General features: G+C 36.2%; 1 protein-coding gene across 2 annotated transcripts in view; it reads left to right on the top strand.

Moving 5' to 3' along the window:
- The window catches only part of BTAF1 (B-TFIID TATA-box binding protein associated factor 1), a 46,523-nt gene that overhangs the window by 12,677 nt on the left and 6,706 nt on the right, over positions 1–27,140 (top strand). For both annotated transcript variants that reach the window (XM_084524957.1, XM_084524958.1), the window contains exons 4-31: positions 875–1,021; positions 3,259–3,422; positions 3,720–3,856; positions 5,068–5,179; positions 6,377–6,445; positions 9,013–9,102; positions 10,630–10,725; positions 10,972–11,148; positions 11,718–11,858; positions 11,991–12,115; positions 13,394–13,514; positions 13,589–13,693; positions 13,984–14,133; positions 14,775–14,917; positions 15,087–15,261; positions 15,759–15,962; positions 18,029–18,455; positions 19,407–19,597; positions 20,845–20,998; positions 21,090–21,199; positions 21,514–21,715; positions 22,232–22,380; positions 24,590–24,742; positions 25,382–25,503; positions 25,747–25,914; positions 26,095–26,172; positions 26,256–26,385; positions 26,965–27,106. In XM_084524957.1, coding sequence (XP_084381083.1) covers positions 875–1,021; positions 3,259–3,422; positions 3,720–3,856; positions 5,068–5,179; positions 6,377–6,445; positions 9,013–9,102; positions 10,630–10,725; positions 10,972–11,148; positions 11,718–11,858; positions 11,991–12,115; positions 13,394–13,514; positions 13,589–13,693; positions 13,984–14,133; positions 14,775–14,917; positions 15,087–15,261; positions 15,759–15,962; positions 18,029–18,455; positions 19,407–19,597; positions 20,845–20,998; positions 21,090–21,199; positions 21,514–21,715; positions 22,232–22,380; positions 24,590–24,742; positions 25,382–25,503; positions 25,747–25,914; positions 26,095–26,172; positions 26,256–26,385; positions 26,965–27,106 — 4,182 coding nt within the window. The remainder of the gene's footprint in view (positions 1–874; positions 1,022–3,258; positions 3,423–3,719; positions 3,857–5,067; positions 5,180–6,376; positions 6,446–9,012; positions 9,103–10,629; positions 10,726–10,971; positions 11,149–11,717; positions 11,859–11,990; positions 12,116–13,393; positions 13,515–13,588; positions 13,694–13,983; positions 14,134–14,774; positions 14,918–15,086; positions 15,262–15,758; positions 15,963–18,028; positions 18,456–19,406; positions 19,598–20,844; positions 20,999–21,089; positions 21,200–21,513; positions 21,716–22,231; positions 22,381–24,589; positions 24,743–25,381; positions 25,504–25,746; positions 25,915–26,094; positions 26,173–26,255; positions 26,386–26,964; positions 27,107–27,140) is intronic.

The following is a 27,140-nucleotide window of genomic DNA, read 5'->3' as shown; positions in this document are numbered from 1 at the left end:
ATGAGAGGGCTTTTTTCAGGAGTTATGCTGAGTCTTTCCCAGCAAACCATATTTATCTGTGTACTCAGTAGTTTTATTTATAGACTCTACCGTGTATACGTATAATGCAACGTTAACTTCTTCAGGTCTGAAGAAATGTAGGCATTGCTCATTTTGTACAGTGATCTGTATACAGTTGGACTCATTCTACTGTAAATGAACAAACTTTCATAAATAAGTGTGGGGTGAACCAGTAAACTAAATGCTGTATTTCTTGTAGGTAACAATGGTATTTATAGTGCTAGATGTAATTCAGGATGTGAGCATACTGGGTTATGTAGGCATGGGCAGTTTTTTTGGACACTAAGCTGTGCGTGACTAGGAGCCACAAGACACTAATCTTCAAGAGGGGAGGGAATACTTTGGAAGTGAATTCACAACCAAGAAGTAAGACACCTTGTGAGGAACAGCTCCCTTCTGTATCAGTGTGGAACTGTGCTGTACCTGCAGCTGGACTACTCCCCGGCTCCTGTATCCAGGGTGCCTGGCTGTTGGTCAGATGCGGTGCAGTGTTGGCATGATACTTAACGTTTGAACTATTTGTGAACAATGTGCAGCTCAAACTGCAAGGTGGTCATCTGTGTGCAGAGAAGACCCAGCAGTGCATCGGTGTCCCAAGTTTTTAAAAGCTAAATTTATCAAGGGAAAAATATTAAAAGTTTTTTTCTTTATGAAATGGAATCTTTACATTTTACGAGTCAAAATATTGTGTGCCTGGTGATTCTTTGGGGGAGTGAAAATATTTCTTCCTCTACATAACTCTTATCCTACTTCTGCCAAAACTTTGAACATTTTCATCATGTTTTCCTTAATATTATTTTCAATGTTTGTTTAGATCCAGGATCAGAAAGTCCTATGGAAGATTCACCTTCAACAGATCGGTTGCGCTTTGATAGATTTGATATAGGTCGATTGTTAAAACATGGTGCATCTCTTCTTGGATCTGCTGGTGCAGAATTTGAAGTCCAGGATGATAAATCAGGTATATCTTTATATTTTACTTGTAAACTAGAGAACTTACTGGTTTGGAGAAGTATGTGGTGTCTCTTTTAAAAGTCTAGTCATCCATGGTTTCTCAGGATGCTAGGGAAATAAAAGGAAGAAAATATTGCTCCAACGGAACGGGTTTGTATTACCTTTCTTGAATTGGAGGGTGTTTGTGGGGGGGGTTTGTTTGTATTTTCTTTCTTTGGAATTATTGTGCATGTTGGGAGGAGAGTGGATACCTGAAGGAGTGGGACAGGAAAACTGGTGTTAAAGGCTTCTGTAGAGTTTCTGGAGAATCTTTTTCCTTTTTTTGACATGCAGGAACTATGACCACTTGGAACTTTATTATAACAGTGTTCCCAATATAGCTAGTAGGATGTGTCTTATTGAAAAGCACCAAGGTTTCAAATATAGAGAGTGCATGAAAAATACTAGAATAAAACTGTCGAGGTCAGAAGGTCAAATATTTAAAACCTTCAGTGCATGTTAAGATACTTCAGAGCTATTAATTTCCAAGTCCTTAGAGGAGGTCTGCTCAATTGTTGTACAGAAGGAAATAGTTACTGCTTTGTTTTCTTCCATCCAGTGGCCGCTGTCTGCATTCATAGCATAATGCAGGCCTTCCTATAGAGTATATTGTTGGGGCATTCAAATGCTATACAGACATCAGTGTTTATGGTCTTCTAGTGGAAAAGGGGCAGAATAATCTTTTTCTGCAATGAGCATGGGACATTAAGCCAGAGTTACCTAGTATCAGTTAATTTACCATTTCTCTTAGAGATCTTGTTGCTGCTTTTTAATCAGTGTACTCGTAATTTTGGTCTCCTGTAAGCAATGTAGAATATTCATATAGCACCCGTGTGATGATACCTTTTGTTTCAAGTGACTTGCTTGATATCTTTCTGCAACTTTTTAGCTGAGTTGGTTTACATCTGTAAAGTGACATAGAATTATTTTTATCTATAAGATACATACATACATACATATATATATATATATATGTACTTCTCTGCTCTGCTTCCAGTCCATCTTTCAGTTCCTCCACCAAAGGAAATGGTGCTATAGATAAGAATCCACTCTGGCTGCATAGCCCTGATTCACTTATTCCCTGTGCAGTGTACAGAGAAGATCAGGGAGGAACAGAACCCATGGCTCCTGATGCTTACGGCATATTCTGTTGTGTTTTTTTTTTTTGTTGTTTTTTTTTAAGCTTCACCAGTATTTTGTTGGTTGTCATCTTTTATGCTAGGTTAATAAGGTCTTCTACAAATTTCATTTCTTCTAATGAAACCCTACCTGTTCAGAAACAAGTTTTGGTTTGCGTGTAGCAAACTTACTTGGCAGGTTTATTTTAGACAGGCACTGAATTCATCTGTTATTTTTAATATAAATGTGAATACCCCACAAATTCTAGGTGTTAAGTAATTCAAGTATCTGTTTACAGAACATTCTTGAGGTAGTTTCTTTTAACTTTCTAAATGAGCCTCACTTGGCACATGAAGCTTGAGGATTAGTTTATTAACAGAATACAGCACTCTAGGAAAATCATCGTTAAACATCAGTCTGCCTTGCAATTGGTAGTTTGGGCAGAAGGAGAGGAGACACTTTAGTCCTGCGCGTGTGGCAAGGAAGAATGTTTCTTTAGAAAACAGGTTCTGATTCAGCTTAACTTAATGCAGAAAATTGGATTGAATGTTATTTGAGGGATTTTATTGGTGGTTCTTATTTCATAGATCTCTGTTTCCCAACAGAAGACAAATGTTTGGAGAATAAAAAGTTAAAATAAAAAATAATAATAATTAAAAAATCAACCTTAAACCTTATCAGAACCCACATGGATGCAAGCTGTGTTTAACAAAGCACTAGTTCTTGAATCAGTTGCTGGATTAATTTAAATGCTAGTTCTCTCCTTTCAAAGTGCACTTTCCTTTAAAAAAAAAAAAAAAAGTAAAACTTGATTTTTTTTTTTTTTTCTTCTGTAGACCAAGTGTAATTTAATTAATTTCATGGCAGCTACTTTCTGTTTTAAAAATATACTTTAAGGTAATTCTGTATTTTCCACAACAAAAAGGTCTTCCTAGGATCTATGATTGGGTTTGAAATATTTTATTTATGTATTATCTAAATAGAATTTAATTCTGTGACTTCTGGTGTTAAATCATTGTGCAAGACTTCACTAATAGATCTGTATGGAAATCTGACACATCTGCCTTTTTAAAAAACTTTTTAAAGGTGAAATTGATCCTAAAGAGCGGATAGCGCGGCAGAGGAAACTGTTACAGAAGAAGCTTGGCTTAGATATGGGTGCTGCAATTGGGATGAATACAGAAGATTTGTTCAATGATGAAGATCTGGACTATTCTCCTTCTTCAGTTTCACTAGTAAACAAACAACCTGTAGGTAAAACCTCGGGCTGTTTGACTGCAAGGAATAATACAGTGGGTTTACTTTATTTCAGCTTATGCAGTTATAACTTCTATATTTTTAATTATGATAATCAACATCTAACATGGTATGCTTTGGCTTCCTGAACTCTTAAGCATCATAGTTCCACATTAGTACTATTTGATGTGAAACTGCTGCTCTGAGTTTCGAATAATGGAGAGCTGGGGAGGTTGAACACAATGTGGGTTTGGGGATTTTTCAGGACCTTTGTTATAAGAATTGCTGACAATGAATGACTTCTCTTTCAGACTCTTCAGGCTGCTGAGTTAATTGACTCAGAATTTCGAGCTGGTATGAGCAGTAGACAAAAGAATAAAGCCAAAAGAATGGCTAAGCTGTTTGCAAAGCAAAGATCCAGAGATGCAGTGGAAGCTAATGAGAAGAGGTATAATATTGAACTGTTTTGCTCTTTTTTCAGCCAAGCTTGAATTGTAATTTGATTTATCTGTTGACAAACTTCCTACAGTCTTTGCCTCTGTCGTGGTTTAACCCGGCTGGCAGCTAAACACCACACAGCCGTTCGCTCACCCTCCCCCCTCCCTCTCTGGGACGGGGGAGAGAAATGAAAAGCGAAGCCCGTGAGTTGAGATAAAGACAGTTTAATAAGACAGGAAAATAATAACAACAATAATAATAATAATAATAGTACTAATAATAATGTGCACAAACAAGTGATGCACAATGCAATTGCTCACCACCCGCTGACTGATGCCCAGCCTAACCCTGAGCAGTCCGGTCCCCCTCCCCCGGCTAGCCACCCCTATATATTGTTTAGCATGACGTCAGATGGTATGGAATACCCCTTTGGCTAGTTTGGGTCACCTGTCCTGGGTCTGTCCCCTCCCAGCTCTTGCTGCACCCCCAGCCTGCCCGTTGGCAGGACAGAGCAAGAAGCTGAGATGTCCTTGGCTCAGTATAAGCACTGCTCTGCAACAATTAAAACATTGGGGTGTTATCAGCACTCTTCTCATCCTAAGCCAAAACATAGCATTCTACCAGCTACTGGGAAGAAAATTAACTCTGTTCTAACTGAAACCAGGACAGCCTCTTAATATTTTATGTGGTAATTGTGTTGATGGTAGAACACAACTGTTGTACTCATTCTCCGTTGACTCTATTAAGAACCTGGCTGTAGAGGAGTCTTGGAATAATGCAATGGTGTAGTTAAAAACTTATGTTTTGTCCCTAATAGTAAATATGTCTTGAGAATAATTCATAAAAATGGGAGAATTATGAAGATGATGATAATGAAAAATCTTAGACATAACTTTCCCATGAATGGTATGTTTTTCATCGCGGTAGTTTAGTGACACATTATTGGACCTTCTGTATTTATAATAAGCAGTAAACAATATTTTTCCTTAGTTTTATTTAAGAATTGCTGTATTTCTTGGAAATGGCTGAAAAGATTGTCAATTTGCCTCCACACTGAATTTTGTTACCCGCAACTGTACCTATTGTGCGTGTTTCAGGTGATAAACTTCTTTATTTTGCATTCTTGCCACACTTTATTGTATCTGAGACTTCAGTTGTAGAAGTAATTGTTTCCCCTAAAGCATACTTTCTGTTCATAAACTTGTATTTGTTCCTTCTCAGCAATGACAGCACTGATGGGGAACCAGAAGAAAAGAGAAGAAAAGTTGCAAATGTTGTCATTAACCAACCTGCCACAGACTCAAAAACACTGGTAGAAAATGCTCCAGAAGAGGTATGATGTGCTGTTCTGCTGTTAGCAAAAATGATCATTCCGTTGTTTAGTAGAGTAACATTAAATAAAACTTCCTTATGCTCCCAAATTCTTTACTCATTTTAGTATTCTGAAAAGGAGTAAACAATGTCATTGCCAACTGTATGTAGTGAAGCTAATGGACTTTGAACTGTGTACAGCATTGACAGGAAAACATGTTTAATCTTCGTAATAGTCTATCCAAGTGAACCTGAGTAGGTGGATTACAGGTGTCAGACCTGGATATTGAACTGTAAAACTGTGCTAAACCCTTAGATAACAAGATCACACAGTCATAAATATTTTGATCTAAATGCTTGTGAGTTATATCTTGAGTAGTTTAAGACTTAAACAATTCCTTAGTCTTAGAAGAAATTTGCATTTGCTTCAATCAGCTGAAAAATTGTTGGAAATGCTATACCTGAATACAAATAGTGCATAAAAGTTTATTTTATAGAGACTTTATCTTGATTAAGTTTGAAATAAGGTTTTCCAAACACAGCTTAGTAACTAAATTCTTATTTGCATTTTCACAGCACTGTTTTGCATTTATGAAAGATTAATGACAACTGCAGACTGAGTACCTGCTGGTTGTTCGCCTTTTAAATGCTTTATCTTTATGATGGCATGAATTTCCTCATGTTAGTATCATAATTTCTTTTCCAAAGCCTCGTCAACTTCCTTATAAGAAGTTTGGAGGTAGTGGATATACTCCTGGATCTCAGAAACGTGGAATATGTCTTATGAGGTGCTTATTAGGAGTGAGGATGGTGCTTACTACTTGATTATTGACCTAATTAGATTATCTAGTGTAATTTCAAAATGGGATTTGTCTACTACACTTTTTAAAGGCAAAGTTCATAAATTTAGAGAGTTGCTAGAGAGGATATGAGCCTTTAATCTTCTGCCATAGTGTGGTTCAAAAAGGAGACTGGATTCCAGAACTTCAAACTTAATTACCCTAGGGAAGAGGTTACACTTCTACCAGCCAAACTTCACAAAACTTTTAAAATATCCAGTGCCAATCAGCAAAGTTTCTGAAGAGTGGAAGAATTTATTTTATTTGGTTAAGCTTTGGAGGTGTTTGTTACCTTTGTGTATCTACATAGCATACAGCGTAAGAAATGTTCGCCTGATCCCTTTCTTTGTTAGTCTCATACTTACTTTTTATGAATTTAGGCAAATGAATGGCCTCTCGAAAGTTTTTGTGAAGAGGTGTGCAACGATCTCTTTAACCCTTCCTGGGAGGTAAGACACATACAGTATCTGAAGTCTAAGTTTGAGGAAAAAGTAGATTTAAACAGAAGTACAGAAATCGTATGCTTAGGACTTGAGGATTTTGTTTTAGGTATCAAAAATTATGTACATAGTAAATATAGATGACAAAGTTGAGAGCAATCTGGTTTAGAGAAATTAACTGTTTCTTTCTAAGACTTATTTAAAGGGGAAATAACATGAGAATTTTGGAAATACTGAAATTTGAGCAAAAAAAGTTAATTAAAACAGGCTTGGATTTATCAAGAATTTGTGGAATACTGTGCAATTGTTGCTCACAACAGTGGCATGCATGTTTGTCTAATGTTCAGTTAGAAAAGGGAGAAAAAATCACTTTAACAGTGAGTAGAGTACAAAATTGTTGTTTGTTCCCTTCATTTATAAAAAAAGGAATGTTTAAGTTTTTTTAAAAAAGCTATCTAATACCAACTACAAAAACTATGTATTTGGTTGCCTTGTGAACTTGTTTTCAAGATTCAGAACTGTTCTGCTCATGCTTTTATTCAATCTCCACTATTTTCCACAAACTTTTCTATGAATTCTAAGCAAAAATATGAAGTGGCTGACAGCAGACTTTCTTCCTTGAACAGAAGATGGGAATAACTGTTGTGAACTAACCTCAATTTTGTCATAAGAAAGTTAATCTTTTGAAAGATTAAATATTAGCAGTAACTAACGTGCTTAGGCATTATCTGTATCACAGGTTCAGTGATATCAAGTTGGCTCTGCCTATACTGACCTCAAACTTGGAAACACAGAGATAAGTCATACACAGCCTGTATGATTATTTTGGGCCCAGAAGAAGGGTAATTACGTTCATGTGGCACATCACTGCATCTAAACTAATAAACCTCATCCTATTTGAAAGCAGGCAGTTGAAGTCAAAGTCTGCTTGTCTTCTGAAATTCAGACATTCTTATAGCCTTCTTATTATATTTGATATAGGGCACGCACGTCTGAATTAAGGAAGTAGATCAATACAAAATCATTCTTATGATATGTTCTTGATGGAAAAACAGGTTAGACTACCTCAAAATAGATGTTTATAAATGACCCTCTGGCATCTTCTTGCAGTGTCTATAGGCAGCCTAGGTGACTATTTTAGTGCCTAGCTTATAGGCAGGTGAAGTCACATGAGATGAATCCTACTACTGGTATTTCCTTTATACATTTGTCTTTCTTGCTGCTGTTCCGTATTTTGAGAAGCTTGAGAAGTTAACTAGCAAAGTGTTACTTTCGGTTTGTGAAAACTAGTTCATAAGCAATCCTGGACTGTATGAACAAGTGATCAACAGTCGAAATAAGTTGAAAAGTTGATTAACAGCTGAAATTTTAAGACTATGCTCTCTGGCTGATCTTTATTGTCTTGCTTATAAATTTTACCAGCAGCTACAAGCTGTGCATATTTCAGTTTGCATTTCACATAAAATACTCTGATACTTAGAGAACCTACCAACCACTCATCTCTAGTTGTTACTATCATGAAACGAAATGCAATAGTTTTCTACTAGCAACAGGCATGTATATCAAATACCCTTTGTTAAAGAAAAAATACAGAATAAGTTCTACGCAAACCTATGTAAAGGCCTCTCAATGAAAACCCAGTTAAAATGTTGCATACACAGAGGTTTAGTGTGCTGGCTTTTCTTGATTAGTCTGTTGTATCCAGTTAGGGATCAAAAATATGAGAAACAGGTATTGTTGTAGCATATCTTTGTACTGCTTTTGTGTAACTTCCAAAATTCTTCCTAGTGCATTCAACTGCTTGGTGGGAACATATATGTGGCTATAATTTTCTTTCTTGTGTCATTTGTTCACTTCTTTTTGTAATGTTTAGCCAATTATGGTAGGTTTGTAAACTATGCAGAAGAGTAATTCTCAGACACTCATTTTGTGGACCCCAGGATACTCACTGGGGGTCTAAATTTTGTTTAATAAATACAAAGTTGACTAAAAATGCTGCTTTCCTTTAGCTTATGAACTTACTATAAATGGTTAATTTGCGAGCAGTCCTTGTGCCTCTTCCTTCTCACAAAGTCAAAAATTGCAATGATTTAGAAACTAACTGCCAGAGCCTATTAGGTAATTCCTGAGATTCATATAAGGTGACTTCATTGATATTTGTTAATCTTTCTCCAAAAACTAGTGTTTTGTAACATAGGGAAGTAAATCTAAATGAAAACTGCCTTTACTGGCTACGTTACTGCAGATATGATAACATTTCTCTGTTAGAAAGTGGAAGCAATTCTTAATTGATTCTGTCCATAAACTGACAAATATTTAATAAATACTAACTTGTCCAAAAACTTGGTTTTTGTAAGTACATCATTTTATCTAATAAGATACTACCTTGTCCACAACTCTGTGGAATACCACTAATTTTACAGCATTGCACGTGTCTCTATTAAGAAAAAAAGATGTTGGGGAAAAAAAAGGTGTTAATGTCAATTATACAGTGTTTTCAGTTAAACAGTGGATTTTTTTTTATCTTCTGTTCCTAAGTATTTTAAAATAATTCACATTTTATTTCACTTTTCTAGGTTCGACATGGTGCAGGTACTGGACTGAGAGAGATACTTAAAGCTCACGGTAAAAGTGGTGGTAAAATGGGAGACAGCTCTTTAGAAGAGGTGAGTTAAGAAATCAACATGACTGGAAAATTAGATTTAGCAAACTGACTTCTTAAAATACTTAATCTTTGCAGGAGGTGGGTGATATTGTGGGAATATAAACCATGAGATCTGTCTGATCAAAATAATATGGATCAAATCACTACATCCCCTGATGAAATGCTAAATTCCTTTTAAAAAGCCTGTAGAAAACATTCTACTGCATAACCAACCATTAATATGTGGGCTGTGTGTAAATTTATTAAATACTAACTTCCATACTAGAAAAGTATTAGTTACGGGTCATGTTAGAGATGTGCTGAAACAAAATTCACTATTTAAGTTGATTATGTAACTAGGTTCAATGAAGTGTCTTAGGCCATCTGATTTTATTCACTTAAATAGTAAGCTGCATATCAGTCTGGTTACTTTATTATGAGTGGAAGTATTTAAGCAGTTTCTATGTATTTAGAAGGAAAACACCTTTTTAAATTTCTTGACAGTAATAACTTGTTTGCTAATAATGAATCTCATTCAGATTCATACAGAATATTCATACAAAAGCAGCAGGGAAAGCTTATAGTTTAGAGAGTGTTGAAGAATGAGGAGATGTATTTTTCATATGCAGATCAAACTACTTTAGCATGCTTTGTGTATGGGGAAAGCAGGTAGAAGCTGTTATCTTTCCTTGCTTCCATGTGGATTGCGTTTGTTCCATGGAGATTGCAGAGTAATAATAACACATACTGCAATGATAAGATACTCTGATCAGTTTCTTACCTATTTATGGAAAGGGACCGTGTACTCCAGGCTAGCTTCAAAGGCTGCTGTGCATGTTACATGCAAGTTATAATTCTTCGACCTTATATATGAATTCTGCGATACAATCCATAATATGGTGATAATTTTGTTTATTAAAATTATAGTTTTCAAGGGAAATGCTGATCTAGTAGGCAAACAATGGAGATGGAGAAAGATGATGTCAGAGTAGTTCCTTTTATAGGGCTTCTGCTCTGGGGTTTGGAGTTACAAAGCTATAGGGCCTCTAATTAACAGATGCCAGAGCCTCAAGACAAGCTCGGGCTAATTACTTTAATCTGGAGGAGACTTGACTGAAATACAAGTTCTTTTCGCTTGGTCTCCCACATCGGAGAAGTCCTGCTTCATAGTTCATGTTTATTTGTAAACATTCTTCAAACGCATTAATTGATTTGCCTGGGACGCATTGACATTACTTTGTACAGATTATCTAAGTGACCTTACCTTTGTGTGTTGCATGGGGATAAAATCATCTGTCTGCCTTACATGGTGCTTTCCAGCCTTTTGATTAAAAGTACTATGTGTACCATTGTGATGTTTGTGATAAGTCAGGGCAGAGCTGAATTAGTGCTGACTATTCTGCCTTGATTATCTGTGCAAGATGACTGTATTCAGTCAATTTAAACATATGCTGGGATTCCTTTTTGATATAAATGTAGTGAATGCAAGCATGTCAGATATCCTCTACGAAAAAATAGTCACAGTGTTTGTTTTTTCCTCTTTTTACAGATGATCCAGCAGCATCAGGAGTGGCTGGAAGACTTGGTTATTAGACTTCTTTGTGTGTTTGCATTGGACAGATTTGGAGACTTTGTTTCAGATGAAGTAAGTTGTCTGAATGAACAGGTAGATCAATCAGCAGACTTTGGCAGATTATACTGCAGCAGATCAGCTGTGCTTTGTAGACTGATACTGCATGTGCCTGCTTTAACTGCTATGAGATGCTTACTACAGAGTAATAGATATACAAATTTCACCTCATATAGTAGTTTTGCTCACCTGATTCTACTCATTGATTTTTAAGTCAAATTTCATATTGAAATACCCGTTTCCTCATTTATTTTATCCTAGGTGGTAGCACCAGTACGTGAGACTTGTGCTCAGACTTTGGGAGTAGTATTGAAACATATGAATGAAACTGGAGTTCATAAAACTGTCGATGTTCTCCTGAAGCTGCTTACACAGGAGCAGTGGGAAGTGAGACATGGTGGTCTCTTAGGAATAAAATACGCTCTAGCGGTCCGTCAGGTAATAACCTTCATGACAAATTGTAGAGAGCTTTGGAACAGAAAGCTCTGTTCAGAGATGAGGATGTGCCTGAACAATGGGTTGATATGATAAAACTACTTGTTTGCACTGGATTCTCATGTGAATTAAGATGTGTGACTGCATCTTTATCATCCACGCTGCAGAAATTTGCAGGTTTATATCAACACAGTTGTATTGTTACAACCTTATTAACAGTTACTTGCACAAAACAGATTATAAATAGAGGCTGCACCTGTCTGGTTTTGATCATGCTTTCATATGCGAGGTTAACAGAGCCCTGTGCTACAAGAAGTTTAGTTTATTCATCATATTATTCTGCAAACACTGGGTTTTGCTTACACAAAAACTGAACAAAGTTAAAGTTCATTCAAATTTATAACCTAAGTTTTATTTCATGAATGGTACCTTCAAATATTTAGATTGTATTCTTGGACCTGTGCTTTCTGGTTATATAACAAAGAGGTTTATTCACACACGTAAAGTACATTTTATTTGTTTAGTGTGTTATGTGATTTTAAGTTTAAAGATTATTTTGATCGTTTTGGCAGGACATGATCGACACGTTATTGCCTAAAGTGCTACCTGCAATAATTGAAGGTCTCCAAGATCTGGATGATGACGTCCGAGCCGTTGCTGCAGCATCTTTAGTACCAGTAGTGGAAAGCCTGGTCCACCTTCAGTCTCAGAAGGTGACTGAGCTGTTTTCCATTGATTTTTTTGATCAAAAATTGTTGCTTTTGGTCTGAGCAAAGAAAATAACATAATTAGCACTTGGATATTTTTCTTCTCTTTTTGTAAACTTTTTCTGCATACTTGTCTAGGTCCCTTTTATTCTTAACACTTTGTGGGATGCGCTCCTGGAGTTGGATGACTTGACAGCTTCCACAAACAGTATCATGATCCTTCTTTCTTCCCTTCTGACATATCCTCAGGTCCGCAAGTGCAGGTAACTTTTTAATTAGTATTACTCCAGTAATGTATACAGTATGACTATCACATTATTTTCAGATTGGGATAATCAAAATTGCTTTAAATTACATAGAAGGAGATGCTCAATTTAAATCCATAGTTTAATTTTACTCTGTCTTTTCCTCAAAGGGAAGGTTAGGACAGTGCTTCTAGTTTAATTCCATTAGTAATAGGCACCAAAATAATTAAAAAGTAATAGATATTGTTTATATGTGACTTTTTTCCCCTCCCTCCTCTGGTTGTATTGGGTATTTCTGTAAAGCATATTAGCCACACTCACATGGTGGCCTTGTCCACAAACATTTGTCTGCTTCTGTTGACAAACTCCAAATAAGTGAGCAAACTATTTACATGAAAACACATGCGCATGCCTGTAGAACATTACTATTAGAACAGTTCTAAAGAAAGCTACAAACTTGAAAATTCACATCAGCAGTACAGTTGATGACTGATGAAAGGTCGATAAAGCAGTAGGTAAACTAAGTTACTGGAATGTTCACTGAAGAAAGCAGGGGAAGATATTAACTGCTTGTCATTATGTATGAATTCTTTTTTGCCCCTTTTTCAGAGGCAAGTGCCTTCCTTCCTTATTTCTTAATATTAACTTTTTTTCTGGAAGATAAATTCTTAATTGCAAAGAGCAGTTATTGTTAGCTTTTTGGAACAGTAAAACCCTTGAAGTTTGAAGACAATGCTGCTGTTCAGGATTGTCAAACTAAAGGAATTGCATGTTAGTATGTTAACATTTTTTATAATATATACATTAAACCTGCAGTATTTGCACTCTAGACATCTCGCCTTTCACATCCTGAATGATTGTCACTGCTGAAATTGTTTTTTGCACAAATACAAAATTAAGAGTAAAGTTCTGTTGCTAACCCCATCTGTAATTCAAAACATACTATGTGTATCAGTTAATGTACAAGTTCACACAAAAAAAAATAAAAACAAGCTTGGGTCTTAACTCATGCGTAATAATAAATATAAAACTAAAAATATTTTTTTTCCTAAATATTTGAACAAAGGTCTAAGTATAATCTAGGAAACTTCCCCATAAAAACACATGCTTAAATCAGCTAGTGCTTTATACCAGTAAGAAAAACACTCTATGAAAAATAATGATGCTGACTCAAACTATTTAAAATGTTTAAGTTGTAGTCATTTGATCCTTCACTTAAAATTACCCAACATATGTGACAATACTTTTATTTTTTTCCCCTTTTCACTGCATCTTCATCTCTATTTCATGTATTAGCATTCAGCAGTCACTCACAGTGTTGGTCCCACGTGTGTGGCCATTCTTGCATCATACTATATCTTCCGTACGAAAAGCAGCACTGGAAACATTGTTCACACTTCTCTCTACTCAAGACCAGGTAAGAATTGGAGATACTAGCATTTTATTATAGTGCATATTGGAATCTTCTTGATCATGATATTCCTGTTTCAGAGCTCTTCAACATGGCTGACTCCAATTTTGCAAGACATGTTGAGACACATATTTCAATTCTGTATCTTGGAAAGCAACCAAGAAATTCTGGATCTTATTCACAAGGTATCTGTATGACTTATGACCTAGATATATACTGATAGTGTATCTACCTCTTTGTATCCTGTGTTCTTTTGTGCCAATAAAGCATAATCTGTTCTTGTTAATTATTTGTAGTCCATCTATGTGATGCAGACTGAAAGGCAGTAGAATACAGAGTGAGCAGAATAGAGTCTGAACAGAAATGGAATAGAGACTGAAAGGGAGCAGAACGGTTCCGTCATTTTTATCAACATGTATGTGATCTTACAAAAAACACAAAATTGTCATGATCTGCACTATGTTTCTTTTCCCAGGTATGGCTGGAACTGTTAAATAAGGCATCTGTACAGTATGTGGTTGCAGCTGCTTGTCCGTGGATGGGAGCCTGGCTCTGCTTAATGATGCAGCCATCTCATTTGCCAATTGACTTAAATATGTTGCTAGAAGTAAAAACCAGATCAAAAGTAAGTAAAACGTGACCTCATTAAGTGTTATGGGGAAAACAGGAAAGTGATTACCAGGCACAGTAGTAGAGACGTTTTCTGAAAGTGTTAAGAGGGAAGTAGTGTTGCCTTCCCACAACTGCAAATGTAACTGATGTTGTAGACCCCGGTTCTGTAGAGCAAAATAGTTCTCAAGTTGTCCATGAGAATTCAGAGTTTGGTCATGTAGTATGCTAAATGGGGATCTTGTATTTTACAAGTATTTACTTGGTTCTGTATCTACAATGATTTCTTCAACAACTGTTCACAGGATTAAGTCTAAAGCATTACTTTATTTCTGAAGAAGATACTGGAAGAGACTTCCTTTTTGCTTTGTGTGGACTGAAGTTGTTAAGTTACGTGTTAAGGATTAGTATTAATTTTCAAGTGAAGGGACAGTATCTTTTGTTTAATGGGACCAAACCAAAGTATTAATGGAGAAGGGATTTATAATAATTAACTACTTTCAGAAGTCTGTTATGGGTTATGTTCTGTTCTGGTTAAATGTTCTGGGTTAGTCCAATTTTTGCAGGGTATGATTAGTATTGGAAATGTTATGGAATATGAATTCATCTTTTCTATTGCTTTATTTACGTTAAACCTTTCCCAACTTTATTCCGCAGGAAAAGGCAGGTACTAAACTGCGTCAAGGTCAAACCCAGAATAAGGAGGTGATTCAGGAATATATTGCTGGGGCAGACAGCATTTCAGAAGATCCAGCAACCAGGGATTATGTTGTCATGCGAGCTCGGATGATGGCAGCAAAGTCAGTTTACTGGAAATCTGAAAAAATATTTAAAAGCGATTTATCTTTTTTTGTTGCACAATGTTTTTGCTATAATCTAATTACATAGACTTTTTGGCATCTTCATTTTGAATCATTAATTGATGATTAATTATAACATTGAAGCAACTGCTATTTCTCCTTTTGTCAGGTTGCTGGGAGCACTCTGCTGTTGTATTTGCGACCCAGGTGTAAATACTGTTACTCAAGAAATAAAGCCAGCTGAATCATTAGCTCAGCTACTGCTCTTCCACTTGAATTCTAAATCTGCCTTGCAGAGGATTAGTGTTGCATTAGTAATCTGCGAGTGGGCAGCCTTGCAAAAGGTAGGATGTTTCTGCAGCAAAAATAAATTTGACTTCACAAACTTAATCCATAGCTCATCATCTGCTACTTCAGCTTGAAATAAAATTTCAGTCTATAAGCTAAAATGGTATTTGTACAGCTAAATGTTAAAATCTTGATAGCTAGACAATGCAGGAATAAATTATGCCACTCTAGTAGCTAAATGCCGACTGTTAGAACTGTGAACAGTAAATGTGTTCACATTTCTTCTACAAATTAGTCTATCCAAAATGCACATTATGAGGTCAATGCTTCCTTTTAACATGACTGTCTTTCCTATGTTCGCGATCACTCCAGTTCTAGTGACATACTGAGAGTTTTGTTCATAATCCGTAATACTTTTAATATGGATAAAAGTGTTAATGGTCCCTCTGGAACCTGGATTTCCGTAGCTAGGTTCTGCTGTTTATTACTCAAATCTGAACAAAAGAAATCTTGATTACTCAAAAATGCAAATTATGTGTCTTTTCTGTTACAGGAGTGTAGAGCTGTGGCCATTTGTGTGCAACCTCGCTTACTTGGGGTCCTTTCTGAACACCTCTATTACGATGAAATTGCTGTTCCTTTTACACGAATGCAGAATGAATGTAAACAACTCATTTCACTATTTGCTGATGCACATATTGATATTGGAAACAGAATAAATTGCAGTGTATTTACAATAGATCAAGCAAATGATCTGGTAAGTAGAGGCATGCCTGCCCTTCATTCAAATCTATTACTGTCTTGAAATACATATTCAGCATAATTATTACTTTTAGAAATCGTATGATGATTTCATACTTCCTTTGACATGAGATGTGTAATAGATAGCACACCCCCCCACACACACACTGCAATGTTTACGGACTATACCAAAAATTAAGTAGAACGCAAGTTTGACTATTGAAATCTACGCAGAACAAAGTAGCTAGAACTGTTGCAAACCATTGTCAAAAGACTAGTAAATAAACTGCAAATTCATGTGAAGGGAGCTTTCTAAAAGTTGTTGTATTTAAAAGGATTTTTATTTCCACCTGTCTGTTAAATTGCTCTTTTTTTTTTTATATATCTGAAAACATCAGTGTTAGATGTGCTTTACATATAAAAGGTAGCCCTTGATGTGAAAAGTTCTGTAAGCAAAAACAGCTGATAATGTTGGGGCAACAGATTAAAAGGCTTTTGTTCCAACCCCAAAATGGATTCTTAAGCAAAGAGAAAAAAGACCATGGATAGATAAGGTAGGATATAAATGAAAAGCTTGTAGATTTGAAAGCCCACTAAATTAAAGGTGTCTGGGGTGGGAAAGGTGTGTAGATTTAGAGGAATGAATGAATGGGGATGGATGTGGTACAGTTTTCTGGGGAAAGAAAGGCAATCAAGTTCCTGGACGGAACTTTGTCTATGCGACTGGGATGCTGGGGAGAAGTAGGAGAATAATGTTTAAGATTTTATGATTATGACCATGATGAGACTGTAGGAAGATGCTGGATCTTCAGATTCTCAAACTAACACTTTTGTAGCGATGTGTTGTGGTTTAACTTGTAAATCTCAACCAATCTTTAAAGTTATAGACAATTGTGTAATGGGCTGAAGGGATTTTGGCAGCCAGTTTTATGGCTGCCATCTAAATTGAGTAGATTCCCAAGGTGAAGATGTAATCATAAAAGCTTGTAGTATGTGAAGTACAGGAGTTTTCATATACCTCAACTATTTACTCGTCAGTCTAGTAATACAGCTGCTTGACTGATGTATGTATATTCAAAAGATACCTGTTCTGGATTTGAAGACTTCAGAAAACGCATACCACACCTGCTTTCTTTTTTTTGTGGCTGTCTTCTGCTCCCATTTCAATTCTTCAGATTTCCTTAAAAAACACAGACAAAGTCAACTCTGTTGTAGTATGTGTCTTCATGAATTAAATTGAAAAATGCTGTGCTTCTCGTAGCACATTTTCTGCATCACTTGGTCATTCCAGCCATCAGGGTCACGTGGAGTAGAACTTAAGGCTTCTACAGTTTATATATAAGTATTGGGTTCATACTGCTTCATAGTTTTAAAAAAAAAAAAAAAATCTTGACCCAAACATTTAAAAGGCAATTAAAAAAACAAACAACAAACAAACAACTCTTAGACTAGCCCTCAAAAGCTGCCATATTTCATGTACTTTAGAGTCCAGCTGTCCTATCAGTAGAATAAGCTCAGTGTTTCCATGACTTCACGGTGCTTGTGATCCATTTCCTGTGACAAATTTAAGCAACAATAGTCATGCAGCTGGAGGGAGGAGGGGAAATAAGGCAAGTCCTGCAACTGCTGTACTCTGACTTTTTCCTTAGATTTTATCCCAGCCTGTCTTGCCTCAAAGGAAAATCAGCTTAGAAATAACTTCTGCATGCACAGAACCTTACACATCCTTTCTGGCCTATTGTATTCATAGCATGTTCCTCATCACTCTATCTTTTTCTTATTGATAAACCAAAATATCTGGATAGATCTGGTGGGTATAGGATACATTTTGGGAAGTATCTAAACCTCTTCTAGCTTTCACAATCCAGAATTAAAATGTTTTTAATATGTCTACTTTTTTCCCTTGAATTGGAAGTTCAAGATTCCAGAAACTAAATTTTTGAGCATTTCCTGTTATTTGCTAGAAAATTTGAGATGAAAACACCTGTCGAAATGACTCTTCTACCATGAAAACTATGGTGTTCAGAGGTTATCCCATTTTATAACGAAACAGATTTGTAACTTTTTCTTCCTCTTTATTAGGTTACTTCTGTTTTCAATGAAGTGACGTCATCCTTTCCTTTGAATCCTAAACTTCTACAACAGTTGGACAGTAAAAGACAACAAGTCCAAATGACTGTTACAGAAACAAATCAAGAGTGGCAAGTGCTGCATCTGCGAGTCCACACTTTTGCTGCATGTGCAGTTGTAAACTTGCAGCAACTTCCAGAAAAATTAAATCCTGTTATAAAACCTTTAATGGAAGCTATCAAAAAAGAGGAGAATACATTAGTACAGAACTATGTGGCTTCATGCATAGCAAAGTTACTTCAGCAGTGTACAACGAGGTCTCCTTGTCCCAACTCAAAGATTATAAAAAATCTCTGCAACTCCCTCTGCGTGGATCCACATCTTACCCCACTGGCAGCGTGTCCTGCACAGCCTCAGAGTAGCCATGAAAATTCAAAAGGTATGATACTGCTGAGATCTTAACAATATGCCCGTGCTTGTCTCTGAACTGTTAAAAATGAGTGAGTCATGCTTTCAGTGTTTTTAAAATGCTAGCAACTAAGTCTTCATTTATTAGTAATTACTTCATTCAGGTATCTTGCAGTTGCACAGAGTGTATAGGTTAATGCTGTATGTATTTTTCATAAACTGTGTATAAAAGACTAGTTCTGACTTTGTTATTTACTGTTGTTCACCTATCATCATCAACTTCATTTACCTGCGATACGAAGCTTTTCATTGAAACTGCATCACCATGGAACCAGAGAGTATCTTGTCAGTAGGAAAAAAAAATCTGACTTGTGTTATGTTCTGTAGGTTAGTAGAAAGATGAGTGTTCGAAATGGACAAAAAATCCTGCACATACTACAGACATGGGCTTTCTTTAGATGACAGTTCATTGCCAAAAATGTATGGATTAATTGAACAGTGCAAATTAAAACCATTAAAAATACAACGTTTTTTTAACTAACTTTAAGGTTTTACCATTATACATTTTATTTTTTTCATAACATATACATCTTCATCTCAGAGGAGTAATACATTGATATCTGATTGAAAATTAAACCAATTAAATAGAAACATCAACAAACCAAAAGATACTGATGGCATCAGTATATTTAAAAACTTGTGCAAAGGTTTCTTATTTGACTGAAGTCTTACTCTGTTTCTTGATGAGCAAGAATTCATCTGGCAGTTTGCACACAAATTTCCTTGTCAAGTCTTTAATATGCTCTTAACAGAGTAATTCTACTCTGTACTTGTTATTTTTCTGTCCCTGAGGATGATGATGCTTATCCATCTTTTTCAAAGCATGCTGAGATCTGCAGATGATTTGTAGGTGGCTATCGCTTCCACCTACTTTTTAAACCACAGCTTAAATTGTTGTCAGCTATTCTGTCTTCTGTTGTAGGGCCCAACTCCGACAAAGATGGGATGCATCATACAGTTACTAAGCACAGGGGAATAATTACACTGTACAGACACCAGAAAGCTGCTTTTGCCATCACAAGTCGACGAGGCCCTACTCCAAAAGCTCCAAAAGCGCCAATTGCAGACCTCCCCACCAGCAGTAGTGGAAGCATTCCTACAGAACTTGACGAGGTGAAGTCCAAAGACTTGCATTTTCAACTTGCATGTCCACCCCTCCCCTTTATTAGTTTGAATTCAGTGAAGTCAATAGCATTACAAAAAGATCGTCCAGGATCTTTCCCTGAGAGAATGTAATGTTGATGAATAATTCTGTGTTGCAATCAGTATGTATTACTTTATGATGTGTGTCATTAAGCAAATTAATACTTCTGAAATATTTTACATTTAGTACACTATACGAGTTTCTCTGTGAAAATCCATTTGTATGGATTTATACTATGATTATCGCAATGGATTTCCCCAATGCTGTGATTGCATCCTGATACCCACATTAAATTTTGGTCATCGTGATGCGTAGTGGAAACTCAGAAGCATTAAAAACTACTTCAAATTCAACTAGAGTTAGGATGTACATCTGACCTCCATACCTGATGTGTTAAACCTTTTTCTGTAGCTGTTTTATTCATAGAAAACTACAAATGATCTAACGTGATCCTAATCATAACTATGATTACTGAACACCATTGTGGATTTTATTCTTAATTATTAAGGAGATTTATACCAATTTCAACTCTGAAGAGGGTGGGATCGGGAGAAGGAGTTAATAACACATCCAATATTGCTTTGGAAAGTTTAGCTAATGTGTTGCTGTTCTTGGTGTCCTCCATATTGGCAATATCTGAAGTTCTGGAACTGGAACCAGTTGGAAGGCTTAGAGATGAAATGGGTTTGTGTCAGCAAGAGCCACATGCCCAAATGTATAAAACTTAATCTGGTATAAAAGACATTCATTTTACCTGCATTAAAAAAAAAAAGTGAAGAAAAATATCAACTTGCATGTTATAAATTCCCACTATCAAAATCAAATGCCTGTGTAACAATGGGAGCTTCCTTGAAAATAATTATCATCCAGAAAAATCAATAGCGCGGTTGTGTGTAGAATGATATTTTTGCTTTGTTTGTTTTGTTGTTGTTTTGTCTTTTTTAACCATAAATAATAAAATAGTCTTACAGTTTAGGGCCTGTGTAGCAAGTGTCTGTATAACTTCTGAATGCAAAAACAATGCTTCTGAGTTTGACCTTATGTTAATAACCTGACAACGCTCCTATGTAAGCACTCTTACCAAATGAGCAAACTTAATTTTCATCATCTTCTAAGTTTGTTTAGAAAATGAAGCTTCTTTGAAGCAAATCAAAAAAATGGACTTCATTCTTAAGTGAATCTGTCCTCACTAATTTACTGAATTGTTTAATTCTAGGCTCAGAAACCATATGTTGTTCAGAGAAGAGGAGCTGAGTTTGCCTTATCTACTATAGCTAAACATTTTGGTGCTGAAATGGCAACGGGATTGCCACATCTCTGGGATGCTATGGTTGGCTCATTAAGGAACAACATTCACATAAACAATTTTGGTAACTATACTTTTGATTTAAGCTGAGGGACTACCTAGGATGGAGACAGCATGTTAATCTGAAACTGAACACCTTTTCTGTTTTTTAACAGACCGAAAGTCCTTGCTGGAAAAAGGAGATGCACCTGCCCAGGAGCTAGTAAACTCTTTACAGGTTTTTGAAACAACAGCAGCTTCAATGGATGTTCAGCTTCATCCTCTGGTAATCGTATTCCAAAGCAGCTTTTTGAATGAAGCAGTTTAGTCTGTTCATTGCCACTGTTTTAGGCCTTCATGTCCTTCATTTTGCCTAAACTTAAATGGGGCCAGTCTAGGACAAACTTGCAAGCTGGAATTAAATTCAACTTCTGTTCTGAAAGAATTTTTCAGTTCTGAAAATTAGATCATGTGAAGGAGCCATCTTAACCATTCTTTGGGAAGCAACAGTGATTTAAAGAAACTGTTTACTTCAGAATAATTTAGTAATTTGCTAATAGCTCATGCTAACTTCTTTTTTTTTCCCCACCTTTTATTCAGTTAATTCAGCACTTGCCTCATCTTTACATGTGCCTTCAACATCCCAGCACTGCAGTGAGACACATGGCTGCTCGTTGTGTAGGTGTTATGAGCAAAATAGCTACCATGGAAACAATGAATATCTTTCTAGAGCAAGTTCTACCGTGGCTGGGAGCAATAGATGACAACACCAAACAAGAAGGTGCAATTGAAGCACTTGCATGTATCCTTGCTTGAGTATTCAAAAATGCAAAAGACTCTTTTCATTTGTATAATGTGGGGAGCAAAAGCTGTTGTCTAAAAATAATGGGAAGAGGAATTGAGGTAAAATGTCTTCCTCCTGTAGACAACAAATATAAGAAACTTATTTCCGTTGCTTTTCTTATTGATGTGGAAAAAAAAAAAAAGTGAAGTTTTACTGGAGACAATTCAGTATTTATTTTCCATGTTACCCTCTGAGAACAAGCTAAAGAATGAATAAAACTGAAAAACAGTAATGTCAATATTTTGTGCCATCAAGGTGCACTGAGGTTAGTAGTGGAATTCTACTAAATCTAACTGGGGTAGATCAGACAATTTTATTTTTTCATTTCTTTGTTCCAATCAAGTTCAAACAAATCTTGTTTCTCTAAAGTAATGTATTAATGACTTGCACCTATTGTGAGTGAAATCTGCCAGGTATGTAATGATGTCAGACAATCCTGAACTGGTAGAAACTATTCCTTAATAGCTGATCCAGGTGTAATGGAACAGCTGGATGTAGGTATTGTTCCATACATCGTTCTTCTGGTGGTTCCAGTTCTGGGTAGAATGAGTGATCAGACAGACAGCGTACGTTTCATGGCTACTCAGTGCTTTGCAACACTAATTAGACTAATGCCTCTTGAGGTAAGCTGAAGTTTTAAGTATATGGAATATGTGAACTGTTTTGTCTCCACTTTTCTACCAGCCCAAGTTTCTGGTTTGTTACATGCTGAGTAAAAGTTGTCTCTATACACTTTCAGTCCATATCAAGTAACTGACAATGTATTCTTTATAATGTAAAATAAGTAAAACTGGACCCTTTATGAACAATTTTCTAAATTAATGTTAAAATAAAAAGGTATGTTTGTTGTTCATTGTCAAGAAACACATACAAACCGATACTCTGATTTAAACAGAGTAAATAAACAGCAATGGTAGAAATAGTCTGGAGATGAGTACAGGTACTTATTCTACCTCTTTTAAAATCAAAAGCCACAACCCACAGCTTTTGGTAGAACGCGAAATATATGATCCAGTGGTGTTTAATCAGTACAGATCTGTTTCTGTTTTTCACTCTTCCTACAAGATGCATACATCAGATGCTTTTTAATACTGCACTTCAAAGACTTTAAGTCTTCCAAGTAACTTATTTTCACCACCAGATGGTAACAGAAGACAGTTCAGAATTCATTTGCATGTTTTAAACTGGAAAGAAAAAAAAAAAAGCCAGTTTACTTGATTTAGTATCTGTTACTATCTTGATTTTTAATGTAGTGTAATAGAACCTTAGAATCTGATAATTAGCGACCTGCCTTAAATGAAGCACTTTCCGTATGCTTAAACTAAAATGTTTAAGTTGAAAGTGAGAACAGCAAAAGCAACTGTCAAGGTGAACAATCTGACTGGCATGCTGCTGTTTGTTCCAGTGCCGTTCAAACTAGTGCTTTTCTTCATACATTTTCTAAATACAGTCCTATGGGATACGTAGCTTGCATTTTTTTAAAGCTATTTTAGCACTCTTTACTGAGCATCTCTTCAAAGTGTAGAATGCTTGTTTTATTATCTGCTTACATACGTATGTATGATAGTTCATGTTTTTTCTCCATAGTTAAAAACTTTGTTTTTAGAAATGCAAGACCTTATTTCAGATAATGGATAAGTAAAGGTACTACACGTCTGAATATAATTGGGAGTTTATAATTTGTATTGTCATATTCATTTCTAATTGAGAAGAATAGAAAAGAATTTGCAATAAATGAATTGAGAACTTACCTATGCTCAGTTTTCTGTATTTTTATTCTCAATTTCATTGTTCATTCTATTGCACCAGAAACATTTTTATATCTGACTGAGAGAAGGATTATTATATAAATCATTCATCTTAAAATATATTTGAACCAAATTAACTGGCATGAGACTCGCACTTAAGACATAATTCTTTTAAAAGGGAGGGTAGGAGGAGCACTTAAAGAAGTAGGCTGTTGTCTGTGTGTATGTACTTAAATACCTTACTAGAACACTTACAGCGTACGTAATCTGGGTTAGTTCCCTCTTCCTTTATTAAACACACATATGGTGGAATTACTTGACAGACCTGAGGTATTCTTCTCAGCCAGGAGCTCTCCCTAAGCAATAGTAACTTGAGTTTTCAAATTTCACATTCCTCAAAGTGGAGGTGGCCCAGGAAACTGGGATTAGAGATGTGCTGATGAACACATCAATGCCTCTTTTGCTACTGTATTATTAACAAGAAAGAATGTCTGTTGAGCATACTTGCTATCCACGGATACTTTCTTTGGGCTTCTGGCCTGGTATGGGAAATACCTAGGAAGTCATGGTCTGCTGCTACGAAGCTTGGGGGGATTAGAACTTTCTTTTTTCTTTGTTGTTTTCATTTGTTTGAATTTGTCCTACAGACTTCAGCGTGTAAATATAATCCCACTAAGATCTGTAGGAGAAATCCATCTAACTTTGGATGGTAGCTTGTGGCTAAGAAGTAGGTGTCAAAAGATTCTCCAGCCAGAGAAACTGCCTGGTTAGAGGAACAATAGCTCAGCCATTGTAAAGTCTTACGAGCATGACCAGGATTTCCCCTCTTCTTCGCAAGTTTATATAAGCTTTTCATCGTGCCCATTGGAGCACAATTTGTGCTGTGCATCATACAACTCTGGATGAGTTGATCTGCAAGGAATCAAACAGGTATACCACAGAATATGGATTTATACAGTTAAGAAGATTGCATATCTTTGCTACCTATTTAAAATATCTAAGCTTGGATGAGGTTTTATTTCTTATCTATGTGAGAATTAAGTATTGTAGCCCTAACATTGCTGCTTTAAAAAAACTATTTTAGGCTGGTATACCAGATCCACCAAACATGTCTGAAGAATTAATACGAATGAAAGCTAAGGAACGCCACTTTCTGGAACAATTACTGGATGGAAAAAAACTGGAAAATTATAAAATTCCAGTACCAATCAAAGCAGAGCTCAGAAAATACCAGCAGGTAACAGCTTATATTTATATTTTAAAATAGTAAGTTCTGATCTGATGGGATTTTATGGAAGGGTAGGAGTCATTTGGGCGTTGGGTGTTTTGCTCGGCGATGTGCATTGTTTTTGTCTGTTTTGTTTGTCCTTTATCATCTGAACAATGTGCATATTAGACTCTTGGGTAAGGAAGACCAACATAAGAAACACATTCAATTTTATTTCTTCAATTATTTGTTTCCCCTTTTGATTCTCTTAATTTTTCTCAAGGAATGGCCAATGGGCTCTGCCTTACTTGGGTTGCCTGTGGTAGCTCACCACTGCAAAGCCAGGCCTCCTTGTTCTGTTTGGCCTTTTATGTTTCTACCTTTATTCTCTGATTTGAGTGAATGGGATGTAGCATATGCATCTATGAGGATCCTTGGTTGTGGTGGTTGTTGTTGTTTTTGTTTTGTTTTTTGGAACTTACAGACTCTGGTGCAACACCCAGTTGTACTTTGGGAGTTTGTATTTATATATGAAGGATGTAGGGTAGGGAAATGACTCATAACTTGGCAGTAACAGAAGATAGAACACGCTGATGTTTGAAGTGAAGTTCAGCTAGCCAAAAGAGTTATTTTTTAATTCTGAGTCACTTCTTTATTTTCTGATTTCAGGATGGAGTTAACTGGTTGGCGTTTCTCAATAAATACAAACTTCATGGAATTCTTTGTGATGATATGGGCTTAGGAAAAACTTTACAGTCCATTTGTATTCTAGCAGGGGATCATTGCCTCAGGTAAGCTTAAATGAATGTTCTATCTTAAGGATTTCAACAGCAGCAGGTTTTATCTATGGTTATGATTCTGGACATGGTCCTGGGCAAACAGGTGTAGGTGGCCCGCTTTGAGCAGGGGGATTGGAGCAGATGACCTCTGGAGGTCCCTTCCAGCCTCAGCTGTTTTGTGACCACCACCCCAAAGACAACTACAGAAAACAAACACCAAAACAAACACATGCTTTGGTTTTGATATTCTTAAAGGGCTCAAGAATATGCAAGAACAAAACTGGTGGACAGTGTTCCTCTTCCTTCCTTGGTGGTGTGTCCTCCTACACTCACAGGACACTGGGTGGATGAAGTGGGAAAGTTTTGCTCCAAGGAATATCTTAATCCTTTGCACTATACAGGACCTCCTACTGAAAGAGCAAGGTAAGGCATTTTGCACTTTGCAGTTATGACTTAGGCAGAGTAAAATATCACAGTTTTGTAATTCACTTTACAACTGAAGCATGGTTTGTGGACATAGTACTTGTGACAATACTTTTAAAGGCTGCAGTATAAGATGTATGTAAGGAACACTTCAGTTATGACTTTCTCTTTTTTGTTAAGATTGCAACATCAGGTGAAAAGACACAATCTCATAGTAGCTTCATACGATGTTGTGAGAAACGACATTGATTTCTTCAGGTAAGAATTGGTTGGTTTTCTGAGGTTTTCAATAGATTAAAACTTTAATCTATGCTACTTAAGTCTATGTTCTTATTTTCTAGAAATATTAAGTTTAATTACTGCATTCTTGATGAAGGCCATGTAATAAAAAATGGAAAAACAAAACTATCAAAAGCAGTAAAACAGCTGACAGCCAATTACAGGATAATTCTTTCTGGGACACCAATCCAGGTAACTGCTATCCTTTTTTTCTACGGAGCTGGGTGAACAAGAAAGCTAGGGAGTTAGGAACAAGAAAGAGGCTCTATTTTGCATTGTTTTATTGTGCTGCTGATCAGAGTTGTCCAGTTCCAAGTAAACATTGTAAAATAAGCTTTTAATTACTAACTGCTTGAAACTCAATCTTCTTCCTTTCCCAGTATGCCCATATACTGGGGTGAATGGGTGCAGGATCCATGGTATTGTTTGCAACAAGACTACCACTTTTTAAGTACTAGGCACGATTTGTCTCTGGAGAATCTGTCTCATCCAGGATTAAGACCACTGGCAACCCAGGAGGGTTTTGTTGCCCAGAAGAATTCAGGGTGTGGCTTAAGACATCAGACACAGTAGAAATTCCATTTAGGTGTTAAAGAGTGTGTGATTTGAGCTGATGAAAAATACCCCAGGTTTTAAGCAGTTCAGAATTGTGTTGAGATGTTACATTTGTAATCTTCTAGCAGTGTTAAATATTTATTGAAATGTTCCTGATAATTTGGAACAATTCATTACGTTTGAAAATAATTTAACAAATGTTTCTTTTATGTTCAGAACAACGTCTTAGAGTTGTGGTCATTGTTTGACTTCCTTATGCCAGGATTTTTGGGTACTGAACGCCAATTTGCAGCTCGTTATGGCAAACCAATATTGGCAAGTAGAGATGCCCGAAGCTCCAGTCGCGAACAAGAGGCTGGTAAGGATCAAATATTAAATCCTGGTTTTCTTGT

The sequence above is a fragment of the Aythya ferina genome (genome assembly GCF_964211825.1).
Source record: "Aythya ferina genome assembly, chromosome: 7".
Classification (NCBI taxonomy): Eukaryota; Metazoa; Chordata; class Aves; order Anseriformes; family Anatidae; genus Aythya; species Aythya ferina.
Note: the sequence above shows the minus strand (reverse complement) of the source record. Positions and strands in the feature narration are given on the sequence as shown.